Consider the following 22,333-nt stretch of genomic DNA (forward strand, 5'->3'; position numbering starts at 1 on the left):
ATGAAAATGGATATAGAGACAGAGGAGGTCCATCTCAAGGACCGTACCATTCCCATGAACACAGCCCCATACCAACATACAACTGCTATGCCCCTTTAGAGACCGCCATGAAGAAGAAAGAGAGGAGAGATATTACAAGACATATTATCAAGATCAAAACTACAATAGGTCTTTTATAGGGAGGGGAACAGAGAACTATCCACTGAGGTGAACGGACGAAACAAGAGGGACGAGAAGTTCAGAAAGAAGAGAGGATGTAGATCGGGGATTGTGGCCACGGCAGAGCAGAAGTGACTGGTTACTCTATAGGAGTTACTTTATTTTATAGTTCATTGTTACATCTGGCCTTTTCTTTCTTTTTTTTTTCACCAATGTCCCTTGCTGTATAAAGATATACAGCAGTGGTCTGTTGCTGCATTGCCTATCTCCTCTAGTGCAGGGGGACCTGAGCAAAAGGAATCTCAGAGTGAGTGTGTGTGAGCTTCATATAGTTTATTCTAGTTCTGAAGAAAAGATGTTCAGTGTTCCAAAAAAGCTTCTGGTATCAGAAGGCGCATTTTTTTTCCAGTTTCTAAAGTTTCTAGATTTCAATTTTTTTTCCAGTTTCCAAAGTTTCTAGATTTCAACATTTAGGGTCTGTTTCTCTTGGTTATTTAATTTTTTTTAACTGTTTCTTTCCCAGAAACTTGCACAACGCAGGTGTTTCTGGCAGGGAAGCAGTTCAAGGATTTAAAAGCAGCCCTGACCCTAAAATGTGCCAAAAAAAAAAAATTGCACAGAATGTGAATTGACCCCTTCCAGCAGCCAGGAGGTGCTGTGGTGCAACAGTACTACACATATTGTGTCCTCTCTGTGGCTTGTACCAAGCCCCTCTCTTGGTAGTCAAATTGTTTAATTGACAATGTTTGAAGTACTTCTCGCCCTACAAACATTGGTAACAGACATTTTGATTATTCAAGAGGCAGCATTCTAGGACTAGGTAAATGGAGACTAAAGCCTTATAGGCTTAAGGCTATGTTTCCACTAGTGCGACTTTTCATGCGACTTGGGACTGAAAAGTCGCATGACAAATTGTATCCCATGATTTCCAATGAGTACCGTTCATATCTGTGCGACTTCAAGTCGCAGCGACTTCAAAGTAGTCCCTGCACTACTTTGGTCCTACTTTGATGCGACTTGAGGTCCATAGATACAGGCATTGCTTCAAATCGCGGTAAAAAGTCGCGGTAAAATCGCGGTAAAAAATCGCGGCAAAATCGCGCGACTTTGGGGACGCAATAGTGGAAACATAGCCTAATTGTTCTCTGTAGACTAATTGGCTGCATTGTATTTTAGTGCAGCAAACAAAATGGCTGTACTGAGGGCTTTTTTTCTCAGAAAATAGGTGCAGGAACTCAACCACAACCTCTCAAAAAAAACCCCCACCCCACACAAACCCTCCAAACCGCATCAAAAAGTGAGTGTGGCCAGATTTCACTAATAGTGGAAGGGGTGTTCTGACAAAATAGGCAACTCTGCAGAATATCGAACCACAACACTTCCGGTTTATTTAAAACATGATTAATTGCAGATTTTTATGAAGTAATTTCACATGATGAGAAATAAGTGTTTTGACACAAGAGTGGCAACCGAATGACGTCCGGTGCACGGTACTATGAACGGAGATTGTTACTCCGCTCCAACACTAACCAACAAAATGGCCATCTCCGAGGAGGCAACAACTTCACCCCCGTTATTTGCTATGCTGTGAAAACATCCAAATGTTCCTTTAGCTGACTGCATTCGGTTGCCGCTGTTGTGTCCAAATGCGAATTCATCAAAATCTGCAATTACTGTGGGTTTTAAGAAACCGTATGTGATGTAGTTCTAGATCATGTGAGTTGCGTATTTTGTCAGGACAGGGGCAATAAATACCTGGAGTGCAGAGTTTTGGGGGGGGGAATGAGGGTGTTACACAGAGTGTAGAGTTCAGGTGGTGTGTTCGGGGGTGGGCTATGCACATATGCCCCGTACACACGGTCGGATTTTCCAACGGAAAATGTGTGATAGGACCTTGTTGTCGGAAATTCCGACCGTGTGTAGGCTCCATCACACATTTTCCATCGGATTTTCCGACACACAAAGTTTGAGAGCAGGCTATAAAATTTTCCGTCAACAAAATCCGTTGTCGGAAATTCCGATCGTGTGTACACAAATCCGACGCACAAAGTGCCACGCATGCTCAGAATAAATAAAGAGATGAAAGCTATTGGCTACTGCCCCGTTTATAGTCCCGACGTACGTGTTTTACGTCACCGCGTTTAGAATGATCGGATTTTCAGACAACTTTGTGTGACCGTGTGTATGCAAGACAAGTTTGAGCCAACATCCGTCGGAAAAAATCCTAGGATTTTGTTGTCGGAATGTCCAATCAATGTCCGACCGTGTGTACGGGGCATTAGTGTAGAATTTAGGGGTGCCCTGCACACAGAGTGCAGAGCTCAGCTTTCTTCCACAGCTGTTTGCCTTTGCATCCCCTATCCTCCTCACTTTCCTCCCTCTTCAACTCTGACCTCTGTATGCAACCCCCTTCCACTGTCTCCATCTTCTCCTTCCTTCCTTAAAAGCTCTGCTATCTTCCACATGTCTTACTTGTTCTGGGGTATTAAGCTGAAGCACCCAGACGGCCCTAGTACCTCCTAGTACACTGTAGATGGCTCTGCCTCTCTCACTTGCAGGGGGATTATTCAGTTGGGGTGTTGGGATCTGCACCTGCATCTCCCTTGTCCCCATCCTGCACTCAGTGGCAGTCACTCAGGAGATCAAATCTATGGGAGCCGTTGGGAGACAAGCTTACACTTGTAAACACAGAAGCTGGACTTTTGTGTTTGCAAGCAATAATGGTGAGTAGGGAGCAGAGGGCCTGAGCCAGAGGTGGTGGAACTGAGTTCCACAAGGTTCCAACTGAAAAAAAGCCCTGCCTGTACCTTGTATGGGTGACCCAGGCTTAGGTGAACCAAAACATTGATGCTGTAGCACGTGCAACTTTTATTTCAGAGACTAATGTGATATTCAATTTCATGCACTTAAACATAAAGGAAAACTAATTAAAATAGTCAAGGTGAAATGGGGAGGAAAAAAGTATATATTATAGATACGGACTGGATGCACGTTGGACCATGGCACTTGTAGAAGGTTATATTTTTTCACTTCAGTTAAACATTAATAAAATGGTGTCAAACATTCCCAACCCTCAAAAAAACACCACTTCTACAGATGTTTGCCTCTTTTCTGCCTCAAAATGCTATATCCATGTGTCCATGCATGCATGAGCGTTTGCAGGCATTTAGAGGCAGAAAAAGAAACATCACTTCCGTTCAAGAGAGGAATGTTTCAGCAGAAACAATACCAAATGTGCATAAACATGCCTTAATGCGCATAAACGCTGGATGCCTTTAGGCGCATTTGCACATTAAAGGAGTTGTAAACCCTCAAGGTTTTTCACATTCTATGCATTAAGGTGAAAAACCTCCTGTGCTGTAGCTGCCCCCCATAGCCCCCCTTTTACTTACCTGAACCCAATCGTTCCAACGACAAGAACGAGCACAGCACAGCAGCTCCAGTCCAAGTCTCGAGTCCTCATTGGATAAATTGATAGCAGCAGGAACCATTGGCTCCCACTGCTGTTAATCAAATTCAGTGACATGGGAGCTAAGGAGGGGCGGGGCCGAGTCCTGCTGTCTGTGTCAATGGACACAGCAGCAGGACTCAGGAGAGCGTCCGCATGAGTGCCCCCATGGAAAGCGGCTCTCCGTGGGGGTACTCGAGAAGAGGAGGACCCAGAAGTGCCGCTGAGGGACCCCAGAAAAGGAGGATCGGGGTCGCTCTGTGCAAAACGCTTGCACAGAGCAGGTAGGTATAACATGTTTATTATTTTAGAAAAGAAAACAAAAACAAACCTTTACAACCTCTTTAATGCCATTCATGTATTCTAAAGCCCATAAAACATTTGTATTCTGGCCAATTGAATGCATTAACACAAAACACGTGAATGTGCATAAATGCGCATGCAAAATGTAGCTTTAGGTGTGTTTTTTAAGCCCCTGGATCAAAGCAATCCAGCAGAGGAAAAAAGTCCTGTGTGCATGAGGCCAAATTATTACATGCAATAGTTAGAAAAAAATGCACATTTTGTAAAACCTTGTCCAAAATGTGCATAGCACACTCTCTGAAGGTGTATAAGTGAAAACACTCACGCCTAAAGTAAACAAATTAACTACAATGTATCCGTGTAGCAGCTGTTTCAATCAGGTGATTGTAGAAAAAAGGAAGGGTATATAAGGTTAATCACACAGCTGAGTCCTTAGCTTCTGATGACGTAATTTGCTATGACAAAACATGTCAAGCTAGGATGCAAGGTGTGTTGCTGTATACCATCAAGCATTAGATGGTATACAGCAAGCTTATATCGATCTCTTGGAGAGTTTGTGAGGACTTTGAATGATTACCTTTTGATTGTAGCAAGCTGTTGATTTCCATTTAATCTGCTTGAGAACTGCATTTGTTTTAAAGTTTTACTAAAGAGCCATACTGGTTTATGCTATTTTTCTTCTATTTTTGAACAATCTATGGTTGTTCATTTGGAGCATGGATGGTGGCAGAGAGCTGCTAATTGGAATGCAGGTGTGGAGCCTGTGATCGTTGAGATCTGATCGCGGTCTGGATCTCATATAGTGTGGGAGAGCGGAGGTTTTCTCGGGGCTGTTTCCTGGAACCACGGACCACAAGACACTGACGGGAGCCGTTTTCAGTACCTCGGGTCACTTAGACCATACAGCGTCTTTGACCTCTCTTGCTGTAAGGTAATGATGGTTAACTTCATACGGTGAGTAGGGACCTTCACTTTAATAACCAGTTGGGAGCACAATCAAGAGTTTTTTCATTCCATGGGACACTGAGCACAGTTTCATTTCAAACAAGAAGTTTATTCTATTATGGACTTTAATGTACATTCATTTCCACATATATTTATTACTCATTATGTATGATTTAATATTGGTTTAATATTGTTCACTAATTTTGCACCAGGCACATTGCTACCGCTGTTTGTCAAAGAATTTATTTCCTATGACACCATCTTTTTTCTCTGAAGGACCAAAAACACTTGAATACATTTGAAAAAACTCATGTACTTTTTTGAGCATAGGACGTAAAGCATGGGGCGACTGTAGGTACAAGTGTGAACAAAGACAATTAAAATGATGGTATTCTATGTAGTCGGGCATAGGGAAATGAGCAGAAAAATGGTCATATGCGAACACGCTTGAAAAACACTTCAAAATCACCAGGAATATGTTCTTTTTCTGCTATGCTCAGATGTAAATGCAGGCACAAAAATAATCCAAACCATAGCTTCTGTTTTCAAAGCAAAACGAAAATGAAAGAACTGCTTGCCACGCAGTTTAACACAAATGGGTTAATAAGGACGTTCTACAACAATAGACTCCTCCTAGTAACTTTCCTGTTCCTGTTTAAGCTGAATAGGTGCATTGTGCTGATAAAACTGAAAACATAAATCATTTACTGAGCAATGAAGACAATACTGACGAGAACCATGTTTTGGAGACTACAGATCTTCCAGGCTTGCTTTTTATTTCTGCCAACAGTCTACGCAGGTTAGTACTTCTTTTCTCTGGTATTTACATGCTGGTGTGCTATAGTTATAGTGTCAGTCCTCACCACAGGGTCATTTCCAAAGGAAGCACAGTCTGTAAGAGAAGCCCTTCTATACTGACCTTTCAGGCAGCCCATGGTTTGAAATACCACTGCCTTACAACTCCTTCGCTGCCGCTGTGGATATTTAGGGCCATTGTTACAAATCATGTGGCCCTGTACAGCCTACTTGATAGGACTGAAGTCAAGCCATCAGACAGTTGCAAATCAGTGGTCTTGCTATCAGACGAGTATTTTTTGGTTGGATTTTAAACACACAAAAGCTAAATAGAACATAATGGATGTGTGACAGCTCTGTATAATCATTATATTATATGTTACATCACCCTCTCTAACATTTACAATACGGTGAGATTTTACTGTGGAAGTTTAAAGATACAGAGCCTCAAATACCAACCCATTGGCTACATAGTGACATTTTTCCAATACTTCTAAATGGGTTTAAAAAAAATTCTCCCATTGGACCAATACGTTTACAATTCAGATGTGTCATACACACCCCTCTCTATGGTATCTTACAATACGGTAAGATTTTACTGTGGAAATTTAAAGATACAGAGCCCCAAATATCAACCCATTGGTTACAAACTGACATTTTTCCAATACTTCTAAATGGGTTAAAAAAAAAATTTCCATTGGACCAATATGTTTACAATGCAGATGTGTCTTACACACCCCTCTCTATGGTATCTTACAATACGGTAAGATTTTACTGTGGAAATTTAAAGATACAGAGCCCCAAATATCAACCCATTGGTTACATAGTGACATTTTTGCAATATTGCAAATTGGGTTAAAAAAAATTTTTCCCATTGGACCAATACGTTTACAATGCAGATGTGTCATACACACCCCCTTCTATGATATCTTACAATACGGTAAGATTTTACTGTGGAAATTTAAAGATACAGAGCCCCAAATATCAACCCATTGGTTACAAACTGACATTTTTCCAATACTTCTAAATGGGTTAAAAAAAAAATTTCCATTGGACCAATATGTTTACAATGCAGATGTGTCTTACACACCCCTCTCTATGGTATCTTACAATACGGTAAGATTTTACTGTGGAAATTTAAAGATACAGAGCCCCAAATATCAACCCATTGGCTACATAGTGACATTTTTGCAATATTGCAAATTGGGTTAAAAAAATTTTTTCCCATTGGACCAATACGTTTACAATGCAGATGTGTCATACACACCCCTCTCTATGATATCTTACAATACGGTAAGATTTTACTGTGGAAATTTAAAGGTACAGAGCCCCAAATATCAACCCATTGGTTACAAACTGACATTTTTCCAATACTTCTAAATGGGTTAAAAAAAAAGAAATTCCATGGGACCAATATGTTTACAATGCAGATGTGTCATACACACCCCCCTCTATGATATCTTACAATACGGTAAGATTTTACTGTGGAAATTTAAAGGTACAGAGGCCCAAATACCAACCCATTGGCTACATAGTGACATTTTTCCAATACTTTCAAATGGGTACAAAAAATTTTTTCCCATTGGACCAATATGTTTACAATGCAGATATGTCATACACACCCCTCTCTATGGTATCTTACAATACGGTATGAATTTACTGTGGAAATTTAAAGATGCAGAGCCCCAAATACCAACCCATTGGCTACATAGTAACATAATTGCAATATTTCAAATTGGGTTCAAAACCAATTCTCCCATTGGACCAATACGTTTACAATGCAGATGTGTCATACACACCCCCCTCTATGGTATCTTACAATACGGTAAGATTTTACTGTGGAAATTTAAAGATACAGAGCCCCAAATACCAACCCATTGGCTACATAGTGACATTTGTCCAATACTTCTAAATGGGTTTAAAAAAAATTCTCCCATTGGACCAATACGTTTACAATGCAGATGTGTCATACACACCCCTCTCTATGGTATCTTACAATACGGTAAGATTTTACTGTGGAAATTTAAAGATACAGAGCCCCAAATACAAACCCATTGGTTACAATCTGACATTTTTCCAATACTTCTAAATGGGTTTAAAAAAAATTCTCCCATTGGACCAATACGTTTACAATGCAGATGTGTCATACACACCCCCCTCTATGGTATCTTACAATACGGTAAGATTTTACTGTGGAAATTTAAAGATACAGAGCCCCAAATACCAACCCATTGGCTACATAGTGACATTTTTTGAACCCATTTAGAAGTATTGGAAAAATGTCAGTTTGTAGCCAATGGGTTGGTATTTGGGGCTCTGTATCTTTAAATTTCCACAGTAAAATCATACCGTATTATAAGATATCATAGAGGGGGTGTGTATGACACATCTGCATTGTAAACGTATTGGTCCAATGGGAGAATTGGTTTTGAACCCAATTTGAAATATTGCAATTATGTCACTATGTAGCCAATGGGTTGGTATTTGGGGCTCTGTATCTTTTAATTTCCACAGTAAATTCATACCGTATTGTAAGATACCATAGAGGGGGGTGTGTATGACACATCTGCATTGTAAACATATTGGTCCAATGGAAATTTTTTTTTTTAACCCATTTACAAGTATTGGAAAAATGTCAGTTTGTAACCAATGGGTTGATATTTGGGGCTCTGTATCTTTAAATTTCCACAGTAAAATCTTACCGTATTGTAAGATATCATAGAAGGGGGTGTGTATGACACATCTGCATTGTAAACGTATTGGTCCAATGGGAAAAAATTTTTTTAACCCAATTTGCAATATTGCAAAAATGTCACTATGTAACCAATGGGTTGGTATTTGGGGCTCTGTATCTTTAAATTTCCACAGTAAAATCTTACCGTATTGTAAGATACCATAGAGGGGGGTGTGTATGGCACATCTGCATTGTAAACGTATTGGTCCAATGGGAGAATTTTTTTTAAACCCATTTAGAAGTATTGGAAAAATTTCACTATGTAGCCAATGGGTTGGTATTTGGGGCTCTGTATCTTTAAATTTCCACAGTAAAATCATACCGTATTATAAGATATCATAGAGAGGGGTGTGTATGACACATCTGCATTGTAAACGTATTGGTCCAATGGGAAAAATTTTTTTGAACCCAATTTGCAATATTGCAAAAATGTCACTATGTAACCAATGGGTTGGTATTTGGGGCTCTGTATCTTTAAATTTCCACAGTAAAATCTTACCGTATTGTAAGATATCATAGAGGGGGGTGTGTATGACACATCTGCATTGTAAACATATTGGTCCAATGGAAATTTTTTTTTTTTAACCCATTTAGAAGTATTGGAAAAATGTCAGTTTGTAACCAATGGGTTGATATTTGGGGCTCTGTATCTTTAAATTTCCACAGTAAAATCTTACCGTATTGTAAGATATCATAGAGAGGGGTGTGTATGACACATCTGCATTGTAAACGTATTGGTCCAATGGGAGAATTTTTTTTAAACCCATTTAGAAATATTGCAAAAATGTCACTATGTAACCAATGGGTTGATATTTGGGGATCTGTATCTTTAAATTTCCACAGTAAAATCTTACCGTATTGTAAGATACCATAGAGGGGGGTATGTATGACACATCTGCATTGTAAACGTATTGGTCCAATGGGAGAATTTTTTTTAAACCCATTTAGAAATATTGGAAAAATGTCACTATGTAGCCAATGGGTTGGTATTTGGGCCTCTGTATCTTTAAATTTCCACAGTAAAATCATACCGTATTCTAAGATATCATAGAGAGGGGTGTGTATGACACATCTGCATTGTAAACGTATTGGTCCAATGGGAAAAATTTTTTTGAACCCAATTTGCAATATTGCAAAAATGTCACTATGTAACCAATGGGTTGATATTTGGGGCTCTGTATCTTTAAATTTCCACAGTAAAATCTTACCGTATTCTAAGATATCATAGAGAGGGGTGTGTATGACACATCTGCATTGTAAACATATTGGTCCAATGGGAGAATTTTTTTTAAACCCATTTAGAAGTATTGGAAAAATGTCAGATTGTAACCAATGGGTTTGTATTTGGGGCTCTGTATCTTTAAATTTCCATAGTAAAATCTTACCGTATTGTAAGATACCATAGAGGGGGGTGTGTATGACACATCTGCATTGTAAACATATTGGTCCAATGGAAATTTTTTTTTTTAACCCATTTAGAATTATTGGAAAAATGTCACTATGTAGCCAATGGGTTGGTATTTGAGGCTCTGTATCTTTAAACTTCCACAGTAAAATCTCACCGTATTGTAAATGTTAGAGAGGGTGATGTAACATATAATATAATGATTATACAGAGCTGTCACACATCCATTATGTTCTATTTAGCTTTTGTGTGTTTAAAATCCAACCAAAAAATACTCGTCTGATAGCAAGACCACTGATTTGCAACTGTCTGATGGCTTGACTTCAGTCTTGATAGGGCCAGGGCCTAAAACCACCACCCAACTCGTAGTCAGCCAGCAGAGAAGAAGGAGATGTGCTGTGAAGTAATTAGGGTGTGACAGCATTGTGCTAACCATGGTGGGGGTTTAAAACTTGTACAGAGAACAGGGGTGAAATATGTGTATATAATGTACAAAATGTAGGCGTCAGGAGTTTGCACTTTACACTGTGCAGGAGACAGAAGTGGGTAAAGTACATAATGCAGTGGTCAGGAGTGGATGGTATACAGAGTGCAGGGGTCAGGAATGGGTAACACCCACAATGCAGGGTCAGGAGTGGGCATACCTCCCAACTTTTCGACGTGGGAACAAGGGACTATTTGCAAAAGTATGAAGCATAGCACACGCCCCATGCCACTTCCTCTCAAAGGAAAAAAAAAGGAAGAAGGATTAGTTAAACCATCAAGTGTTTTTTTAATCACTACTATTCCTTTATACCAGCTTTTGAAATTTCCAAATGCAACAATTTAGAATTTGGATGAAATGTTTAGCAATGTGAAACACTTTTTGAAATATAAAAAGTGCATTTTGTATACAACTATATAGATCAGAACAAAATGAGGGACAAATGAGGAGGAATGAGGGACAGAGGGACTTTGTTCCAAATCAGTGACAGTCCCTCGAAAACAGGGACAGTTGGGAGCTATGGGAGTGGGTAATGTACACAATGCAGGGGTCAGGAGTGGATAATGTACATATTGTCATGGCCACAATGCTTTACATTGTGGTGCAGCAAAAATGATCCTCCCTGTAGTGTTTGGCCAAAATTACCACTCACTGCACTCAACTCATTCAACTGAAGGGACCATGTCACAACTGTGTGTAATGCACATGGCTACAGCACAGTGGTGTGGGCCACCACTGGCCCACACCACTGGTGGGGAAGCAACATAATTTTTTTCAATTCTTTTATTTAAAAATTATTTAAAATGTATACATAAAATAAACTTCACACAAACCCACCCCCCCCCCCCCCCAAAAAAAAACCATCAAAAATATTCTACACAATAATCACAAATCACAAACATATCCTCCCACCCATAATAATATCACAAAGAATGTTTCCTTAAAACCTTTCCCTCCACTTAAATGCACAACTTTGCTTTCCCTCCACTGATGTCTCTCCACCATTGCACTCACCCTATAACAGAAGAAAAACACATTAAAAGCACACAGTAAACATTACTTATTTACAAAATAACCATCAACCAAACCTCCCACCACCCTTAAAAAACCACATAACGCATCATAACAAAACCCACCCTACCATCCCGCATATAAAACTTACAATATTATTTCCCACCCCCCACACTACCCTCTTTAAGGGCCGGTTCCCACTGCTGTGCAAATCACATGCAATGTCTGTTCAATGCAAATTCAGCCATATACATTGTATGGCTGAATTTGCATCGCATTCGGACCAAACTCATGCAGGAACCTTTTTTGGTCTGCACCAGAATCTAATCGCATGGGTGTTCACACCCATGCGATCCGATTCCTGTTCAAATTGACAGTTCGCATATCGCAGTGCTGGGGGTGTCATTAACCACTTAAGGACCGGGCCTATTTTTCAGACTTGGTGTTTACAAGTTAAAATCTTTGCTAGAAAATTACTTAGAACCCCTAAACATTATATATATATTTTCTAACACCCTACAGAATAAAATAAGACAACCGTAAAGTTAGCCCAATTTTTTTTTATATTGTGAAAGATAATGTTACGCCGAGTAAATTGACACCCAACATGTCACGCTTCAAAATTGTGCCCACACGTGAAATGGCGACAAACTTTTACCCTTAAGTCTCCATAGGCAACGTTTAAAAATGTTTACAGTTACAGAGGAGGGCTAGAATTATTGCTCTCGCTCCAACGATCGCAGCAATATCTTACATGTTACATAGTTAGATTGTAGGTGAGGTTGAATAAAGACACAAGTCCATCAAGTCCAACCTATGTGTGTGATTATGTGTCAGTATTACATTGTATATCCCTGTATGTTTTGGTCGTTCAGGTGCTTATCTAATCGTTTTTTTAAACTGTCAATGCCCCCCGCAGAGACCACCGCCTGTGGAAGGGAATTCCACATCCTTGCTGCTCTTACAGTAAAGAACCCTCTACGTAGTTTAAAGTTAAACCTCTTTTCTTCTAATTGTAATGAGTGGCCACGAGTCTTATTAAACTCTCTTCTGTGAAAAAGTTTTATCCCTATTGTGGGGTCACCAGTACAGTATTTGTATATTGAAATCATATCCCCTCTCAAGCATCTCTTCTCCAGAGAGAATATGTTCAGTGCTTGCAACCTTTCCTTATAACTAAGATCCTCCAGACCCTTTATTAGCTTTGTTGCCCTTCTTTGTACTCGCTCCATTTCCAGTACATCCTTCCTAAGGACTGGTGCCCAGAACTGGACAGCATACTCCAGGTGCGGCCGGACCAGAGTCTTTTAAAGCGGGAGAATTATCGTTTTATCTCTGGAGATGATCCCCTTTTTAATGCATGCCAATATTCTGTTTGCTTTCTTAGCAGCAACTTGGCATTGCATGCCATTGCTGAGCCTCTCATCTACTAGGACCCCCAGGTCCTTTTCCATCCTAGATTCCCCCAGAGGTTCTCCCCCAGTGTATAGATTGCATTCGTTTTGCCACCCAAATGTATTATTTCACATTTTTCTACATTAAACCTCATTTGCCATGTAGTTGCCCACCCCATTAATGTGTTCACATCTTCTTGCAAGGTTTCCACATCCTGCAAGGAAGTTATTGCCCTGCTTAGCTTAGTATCGTCCGCAAATACAGAGATTGATATGTGGTTTGAACATCGTTTTCATATGTGGGCGCGACTTGCGTATGCGTTCACTTCTGTGCACGAGCTCGGTGGGTCGAGGCACTTTAAATTTTTTTTTTTTTCATATTTGATTTTACTTTTTATTTTTACACTGTCCTTTTACAAAAAAAATTGGGTCACTTTTATTCCTATTACAAGGAATGTAAACATCCCTTGTAATAAAAAAAAAGCATGACAGGACCTCTTACATATGAGATCTGGGGTCAAAAAGACTTAAGATCTCATATTTACACTGAAATGCAATAAAAGAAAGAAAACATTATTCTGAAAAAAATAAATAAAATAAAAATAAATTCCCATTTAAGAGCATTGGGCGCAAGTGATGTTTGACATCGCTTCCTTCCTCCAATGCTATGGAGCAGAGTGGGGGCCATCTTCCCCTCACTCGACAGCCAGGGAAGCAGACACAATCGTCTCCACTGCTACTGGTGGCTCCGGTAAGCTGCCCTCTCCCGCCACCGATAAAAGTGAACTCGAGGTGAATCCGCCACAGAGACCACTTTTATCTGAAAACTGACTGAGCGCCCGCTGAAGAATAGGATATTGGGGTATTTTTGATTGAAAATGTATACTTTATTTTGCAAGAAAATGTACAAGAAAAACAAATACTTCAACAGGGTACATTCCACTCTGTACTGTGACCATAGGCGTGCGCAGCCTATTACATTAGGGTGTGCACCGAAAGCTCAAGCACACATACGTGTATGTGTGTGTATATATATATATATATATATATATATTAGTGTCAAAAGTATTGGGACGCCTGCCTTTACACACACATGACCTTTAATGACATCCCAGTCTTAGTCCGTAGGATTCAATATTGAGTTGGCCCACCCTTTGCAGCTATAACAGCTTCAACTCTCCTGGGAAGGCCGTCCACAAGGTTTAGGAGTGTGTCTATGGGAATGTTTGACCATTCTTCCAGAAGGGCATTTTTTGAGGTCAGGACTCTGTGCAGGCCAGTCAAGTTCCTCTACCCCAAACTCGCTCATCCATGTCTTTACGGATCTTGCTTTGTGCACTGGTCCAAATCATTTGGTGGAGGGGGAATTATGGTGTGGGGTTGTTATTCAGGGGTTGGGCTTGGCACCTTAGTGCCAGTAAAGGGAACTCTTCTGTCGTCAGCATACCAAGACATTTTGGACAATTTCATGCTCCCAACTTTGTGAGAACAGTTTGGGGATCTCCCCTTCCTGTTCCAACATGACTGCCCACCAGTGCACAAACAAGGTCCATAAAGACATGGACTTAGCAGGGGTGGTGGGAAATTAACTTCAAGTGCAATAATTCACATTATAACCGTAACTAAAACATATACAATTAAGTGTAACACTCTAAAAAATCACTCTAAAAAAATAAAAATTCCAAAGTCCTATAATGGTGTGACCCTCCCAACTAAAAAGTTGTTGCACTTTAAGGTAATTTGTATAGCAATTATCTGTAGAGGGGTTTCCACCATCCCTGCTAAGGCAGCACTGATGGGCACTAATAGGCTGCACTGATTGGCAGCATTGATGGGCAGTAATTGGTAGCACTGTGCACTGATAGGTGGCAATAATAGGCAGCACTGATAGGTGGCACTGATGGGCGGCACTGATGGGCGCTTATTGTCAGCACTGATTGGCACTGATGGGCACTGATTGGTAGCACTTATGGGCACTGATAGGCTCTGATTCGCTGCACTGATTGACAGCATTGGTTGGCACTGATAGCATTGGTTGGCACTGATAGGGTGCACTGACTGGGACTGGTTGCCACTGATAGGCAGCATTGGTTGGCACTAATAGGCAGCATTGGTTGGCACTGGTTGGCACTGATAGGCAGAATTGGTTGGCACTGATAAGCAGCTCTTGCACGGATAGGCAGCACTGGTTGGCACGAATAGGCAGCATTGGTTGGCACTGATAAGCAGCACTGGCACTGATAGGCAGCATTGGTTGGCACTGGCACTGATAAGCAACACTGGCACTAATAGGCAGCATTGGTCGGCACTAATAATCAGCACTGATTTGCACTGATAGGCAGCACTGGTTGGCACTGAAAGGCAGAATTGGTTGGCACTGATAAGTAGCACTGGCATGGATAGGCAGTACTGGTTGGCACTGATTGGCAGTACTGGTTGGCACTGATTGGCAGTACTGGTTGGCACTGATTGGCAGCATTGGTTGGCACTGATTGGCAGCATTGGTTGGCACTGATTGGCAGCATTGGTTGGCACTGATTGGCAGCATTGGTTGGCACTGATAGACAGCACTGGTTTGCACTGATAAGCAGCACTGGCATGGATAGGCAGTACTGGTTGGCACTGATAGGCAGCATTGGTTGGCACTGAGGATCAGCACTGGCACTGATAGGCAGCATTGGTTGGCGCGGATAAGCAGCACTGGCACTGATAGGCAGCATTGGTTGGCACTGATAGGCAGCACTAGTTTGCACTGGTTGGCACTGATAGGCAGAATTGGTTGGCACTGATAAGCAGCACTGGCACGGATAGGCAGTACTGGTTGGCACTGATAAGCAGCACTGGCACGGATAGGCAGTACTGGTTGGCACTGATTGGCAGCATTGGTTGGCACTGGCAGCATTGGTTGGCACTGGCAGCATTGGTTGGCACTGATAGGGGAGAGGGGGAGTTTCACATTCAGGAGATCGTGAGAATTGCCAGAGCTGTTCAGTGTATGAAACTGTCAGATGATGACACTGCATGCAGGGAGAGATACCAGCTGTTAAGTCAGCGGTGATGTTGGTGGTGGGCGGGACTGAACAGTTACAAAACAGCAGCCAATAGGATGGGTCTGGGCGGGCCGCTACATTTCTCTGGCTCCGCCCTCTCTCTGAAGCAGCCCAATCATTGGCTGGTGTTGGCGCTTGGTCCCGCCCACCCCCGACATCACGGCTGAGTTGTGATGACTTACAACTGAGCCGCGATATCGGGGGTGGGCGGGACCAAGTGCTATAAACACCAGCCAATGTTTGAGCTGCTTTAGAGAGGGGGCGGGGCCACATAAATGTAGCGGCCCGCCCAGACCCCATCCCATTGGCTTGTGTTTGATGGCCGTTCAGTCCCGCCCACCCCCGACATCACCCTGACATTAAGACAGCTGGTCTCACTTCCTGCATGCAGTGTCATTATCTGACAGTTTCATACACTGATCAGCTCTGGCAATTCTCACGCTCTGCTGCCTGTGAAACTGTTTCACAGGCAGCGCAGGCCACACACTCTCTTGGATGCAGCATTTTGGGGCAAATCTCTGGAGACAGCAGGGGGTGATTAGGGTGTGCCCAGGCACACCCCGTGCGCACGCCTATGACTGTGACGCAGCGCATAAATACACTACATAACAATACATTTCCAAGCATACAAATAAATTACATTTATCCTGCGGTATGATGCCTGATGTGTTGTGCAGAGTAATTTTACCCCAAAACATCACATCATGCATGACGCCGCATTACCCTGAAAGCATTATTTCAAAAACATGTCACAAAATGTCAAGTCATACTGTCAAAATAGCATTCAATTGACAACGGGTGTGATGGGTGTGGGGAGGAGGTGGGGAAGGGGAGGGAGAAAGAGTTCACAGGCCCGAAGCTTTATTGAACTGCCAAAGGATACAGGGGGGAGAGGGTGGGTGGGGAAGGGGAAATCTTCAGACCTCCTCTTCCTCCTTAACCGGTTCAATACAGGGCAATTTCACCCCCTTCCTTCCCAGGCCAATTTTTAGTTTTCAGCGCTGTCGCACTTTGAACGTCAATTGCGCGGTCATGCAACGTTGTACCCAAAAAAAATTGACGTCCTTTTTTCCCCACAAATAGAGCTTTCTTTTGGTGGTATTTGATCGCCTCTGCGGTTTTTATTTTTTGCGCTATAAACAAAAGAAGAGCAACAATTTTGAAAAAAACACAATTTTTTTTACTTTTTGCTAAAATAAATATCCCAATTTTTTAAAAAAAAAACTAATTTTTTCCTCAGTTTCGGCCGATACGTATTCTTCTACATATTTTTGGTAAAAAAATCGCAATAAGCGTATATTGATTGGTTTGCGCAAAAGTTATAGCGTCTACAAAATACGGGATAGATTTATGGCGTTTTTAAAAAATATATATTTATTTATTTTTTTTAGCGGTGATCGCGATTTTTTTTCGTGACTGCGACATTATGGCGGACACATCGGACACTTTTGACACATTTTTGGGACCATTCACATTTATACAGCGATCAATGCTATAAAATTGCATTGATTACTGTGTAAATGTGACAGGCAGTGAAGGGGTTAACCACTAGGGGGCGGGGAGGGGTTAATATGTTTCCTAGGGAATGATTCTAACTGTAGGGGGAGGGGACGCACAAGGGGAGGAGACCGATCAGTGTTCCTCCGTTCTGGGAACACAGATCGCTCTCCTCAGAGCTGACAGGCTGTGGATCTGTGTGTTTACACACACAGATCCACGGTCCGCCCCGGTTAACCGGCAATCGCGGGTGCCCGGCGGACATCGCGGCCACCGGGCACACGCACCAGGTCCCGAGGAACGCGGCGGGCGCGCGCACGCGCGCCCCCTAGGTGGCCGGGAATCCCAGGACGTCATATGACGCCCACCCAGGATGGGAGATCCCATCTGTGGACGTCATATGACTATACACCGGTATTGAAGTGGTTAAAGTCCATCAAGTGATAGTCCCTGAGCAGCTAGCTGTTGTCATAACAACGATATTCCTCTTCAGACAGCTGACGTACAGCGGTCGGTAAGTGGCTAACTTTGCATTAACATGCTCAGCGGTTTGCATAGGGCAATGTGAACTGCCTGTGAGTCCGGTGCGATGCAGAAACCTGCACTGGATTCACAGGGTATTCGCATCATACCAGTGTGAACCAAGCCTTACGTAGAAAACATGCCCAAAACTCAAAAACACAAACTCCCACCACCCTCCACTCACAACAATTTACATATTCCACCCCCATTCACACCCACCACCAACATTATACATAACATTACCTACTCCACTTTCTCCACCGACTCAATTTCCAAATCTTGTGTGCTTTTTCAAATCCATTGTTTTCAGTCACATATGGACCATAGAGTTGCACCTCTTTACACTTAATCCTTCTTTTCTAAAAATCAAAACATTACACACATCTCACAAACTTTCCTTCACACAATTTGCCAACATTCAAAAAACCCTTTCTTCATTCTTCCCTAGCTTACACAATCCAAAATTCAACATCTTAAAGTCATCCTTTCCACCCCAGTCAAACCTTTTACCATTTTCATCAAATTCTTCCATACTCCTTTTACAAAATCATGTTCCCAAAATAAAAGTTCTACATTCTCCACTCTCCATGGAAGAACACCTCGGGAACACCTCACTATCAACCATCCCCCTCCTCCTCTGGAACTTTCTCGTCGGCAGACTTCTTTTTGTCTATTTACAAGATCTTTATCACATACTTTCTTCTGTACTCCTTTACTCTGTACTTCACTCAATCCACCTATCACTAGTGATGGGCCGAACAACCCCAGTTCGGTTTGCACCAGAACTCCGGAACATGTTCGGACCTGAACCGTGAACCCTATTAAAGTCTCTGGGACCCGAACCTGAAAAATAAAAAGTTCCCATTTTGAAGGCTTTTATGCAAGTTATTGGCCATAAAAAAGGGTATGGAGGCCTGGGTACTACCCTGGGGGACATCTATCTCTAGCACCCTCTAGTGTGCTAGAAGTGTAAATTGGGTTTTTGATAGTGTAGGTAAATGTATGCAGGCATGGCTGCCAGCCAAGCCTGCTTGTGTTTTGTTTCCTGGGTTGGGCAGAAGTCCAGGAAGAGCTGGATGACCCACAATCAGCATCACCGAGAACCCCTTCAATTCCAGAATGTGCTGGAACCTTCTGGAAAAATGGGAGTAGAGCTGAGGTGGAGCTGCCTGGAGTATTCTGAGAGCCCTGACCAATCCCTGACTTGGATTGGCAAGGGGCAGACCCCCTCAAATATTCAGGGTCAGGCCAGCTGGGGAGGAGTTATTTGGGTGGAAGCTGGAGATGGAGTGTTAGGCTGTCGTGGCCTTTGAGGGAGCTCCCTAGTCTGGGGATGTGACCTTTTGCTGGGTTCGGGTGTGGACAGGACCCTCTAATGACACACGGTGTCCTGGACAGGAGACCAGCGGGAGCGGGAGAACACTGCCAGGTAAGTCTTCAGGAGGAACAACAGGAACAGCCAAGGGGACTGGTGAATGACACACAGTCAGGAGGACTGGGAGGCACGCCTAAGAGGACTGGGTGCATGGGTGCAGAGCAAGTAAGGAGGACTGTGGTGGCACGGGCAGTGGAGAGAGGCAGCTGCAGCCAGGAGGGATGGCAGGGCCTGAAGAGGTGGTACTGGGATCAGTAGCCACATGTGCGACAGCTAGCACCAAGGACTACCATATTTGCTACACCATAGGGGCTCGCGGTCCCTTCCTGCAAAGGGTATTTGCTTTGGGCCTGGCTGTCAGACTATCACTCCCAACAACAGTGCTGGGAGTGATAGTCTGCAATCAAGTGTATGTGCTGGAGGTGAAGAGAGGAAGTTATATATACCAGAGATGTATATAGTTTAGTCCCTGCATTTACTTCTGCAATCAAGTGGGCATCCCATATGCACCCTGTCCCTATCCAAGTTATAATCCTCTCAAAAAAAACAACAAAAACAAGTACAAGGACTATTTCTTGACTGCTGTATGTCTGGAAATTCGTGTGCCTGGCTGTGCAGGATGGGACCACAATCACCAGCAGCCCCTATGGGGATACCGCTACATATCAATGCAACATTTAAAAAAATATATTGTTTTTAAAGGAGCAGTGATTTTGATGCTTAAAGTGAAACAATCAAAAAAAAAAAGCTTTAAATATAGTGATTGGGGGGTCCTCTTAGTCTGCCTATAAGGTGATGCATTTGAGCTGTGTATAGAACCTGCTGCAGCAAAACTAATTTCTAATTATAAAAAAATGACATTATTTCCTAATGAATTCCAAATTATCAGAACAATTGGAATTTGAATTAGTGGAAAATTGATCCACCGATTCAAATTCTGTGTGAAGAGTAGCTGGTTGTTAAGGAGCGGGCTGTGTTTCCCCACTGACAGCTGAATGGGTAAAAAAAAGAATGCCGGCAATAAAAAAAAGAAAGGAAAAAATGGCGTGGGGTCCCCCCTCATGCATACCAGGCCCTTCCGGTCTGGTATGGATTTTAAAAGGAACCACATGCCAAAATTTAAAATAAAAATGCATTGGGATCCCCCCTAAGATCCATACCAGACCCTTAGGTCTGGTATGGATTTTAACCACTTCAGCCCCGGAAGGATTTACCCCCTTCCTGACCAAAGCATTTTTTGCGATACGGCACTGTGTCGCTTTAACTGACAATTGCACGGTCGTTCGACGTTGCACGTCCACAATGCCGCGATTTAAAGAGGACGTACCTGTACTCCCATTTGCCCAGCCGTGCCATTGTGCCGACGTATGTTGTCGTGCGCTGGTCAGCATGTGGTTAAAGGGGAACCCCATGCCAAAATTTTTTAAAAAATGGCGTGGGGTCCCCCCAAAATCCCCTTCTTAATGCATGCCAATATTCTTTTTTCTTTGTTAGCAGCAGTTTAGCATTGCATGCCATTACTGAGCCTATCATCTACTAGAACTCCCAGGTTCTTTTCCAGCCTAGATTCCCCCAGAGGTTCTCCCCCTAGTGAGTTGATTGCATTCATATTTTTGCAACCCAAATGCATTATTTTACATTTTTCATTAAACCTCATTTGCCATGTAGTTGCCCACCCCATTAATTTGTTCAGATCTTCTTGCAAGGTTTCCACATCCTGCGGAGAAGTTATTGCCCTGCTTAGCTTAGTGTCGTCCGCAAATACAGAGATTGAACTGTTTACCACATCCTCCAGGTCGTTTATGAACAAATTAATCACTTCAGCCCCGGAGCATTTGGCTGGCCAAAGACCAGAGCACTTTTTGCGATTCGGCACTGCGTTGTTTTAACTGACAATTGCGCGGTCTTGCGACATGGCTCCCAAACAAAATTTACATCCTATTTTCCACACAAATAGAGCTTTCTTTTGGTGGTATTTGAGCACCCCTGCTGTTTTTATTTTTTGCGCTATAAACAAAGAAAGAGCAACAATTTTCAAAAAAACGCATTATTTTTTACTTTTTGCTATAATAAATATCCGCAAAAAAAACATAAACTATTTTTTTCTCCTCAGTTTAGGCAGATATGTATTCTACATATTTTTAGTAAAAAAAATCGTAATAAGCGTTTATTGATTGGTTTGCGCAAAAGTTATAGCGTCTACAAAATAGGGGATAGTTTTATGGAATTTTTATCAATTTATTTTTTCTTTTACTAATAATGGCAGCGATCAGCTATTTTAATCATGACTGCGACATTATGGCGGACACATTGGACACCTTTGGTGCTATTTTGGGACCATTCACATTTATTACTGTGTAAATGTGACTGGCAGTGAAGGGGTTAACCAGGAGGGGGCGCTGCAGGGGTTAAGTTTGTCCTAGGGAGTGATTCTAACTGTGCGGGGGGGCTGTGCGTGACACAACCCATACCACCGCTCCCGACTACAGGCAACTGTGATCAGTGTCACTAGGCAGAACGGGGAAATGCTTGTTTACATCAGCATTTCCCCATTCTTCCTCTCCGTGAGACCATCACGGGTATCCCCGCGGACATTGAGTCCACGGGACCCGCGGTCGGACTCACAGAGCTCGCGGTGGGCACGCGCGCCTGCTATGCAAGCCTCGCAAGATCATGTACAATAATGTGATTTTGCGCAGCGGAGCCAACCTGCTGCAGTAAATCTGCGGCGGCTGGTTCGCAAGCGGTTTAACAGGATTGGTCCCAGCTCAGTACCCAGGGGGACCCCACTTCCCATCCCTGACCATTCCGAGTATTCCCCATTTATCACCATCCTCTAAACTCACCATTGCAGCCAGTTTTCAATCCATGTACTCACCCTATGGTCCATGCCAATGGACCTTACTTTGCACAGTAAACGTTTATGTGGAACTGTGTCAAATGCTTTTGCAAAATCCAGATACACCACGTCTACGGGCCTTCCTTTATCTATATGGCAGCTCACCTGCTCATAGAAGTTAAATAGATTGGTTTGGCAAGAATGATTCTTCATGAATCCATGCTGATTACTGCTAATGATACTGTTTTCATTACTAAAATCCTGTATATAGTCCCTTATCATCCCCTCCAAGAGCTTGCATACTATTGATGTTAGGCTAACCGGTCTGTAATTCCAGTCTGGTCTGGGATGTATTTTAGCCCTTTAATAAAT

At 42.4% G+C, this 22,333-nt stretch overlaps 1 protein-coding gene across 2 annotated transcripts in view; it reads left to right on the top strand.

The window, feature by feature from the left end:
- The first annotated feature begins 5,482 nt into the window (after positions 1 to 5,482).
- The window catches only part of LOC141107507 (major histocompatibility complex class I-related gene protein-like), a 114,128-nt gene continuing 97,277 nt past the window's right edge, over positions 5,483 to 22,333 (top strand). For both annotated transcript variants that reach the window (XM_073598278.1, XM_073598277.1), the window contains exon 1: positions 5,483 to 5,654. In XM_073598278.1, coding sequence (XP_073454379.1) covers positions 5,570 to 5,654 — 85 coding nt within the window. In that variant the 5' untranslated portion in view covers positions 5,483 to 5,569. The remainder of the gene's footprint in view (positions 5,655 to 22,333) is intronic.

The sequence above is a fragment of the Aquarana catesbeiana genome, linkage group LG09, assembly GCF_042186555.1.
Source record: "Aquarana catesbeiana isolate 2022-GZ linkage group LG09, ASM4218655v1, whole genome shotgun sequence".
NCBI classification, from domain to species: Eukaryota; Metazoa; Chordata; class Amphibia; order Anura; family Ranidae; genus Aquarana; species Aquarana catesbeiana.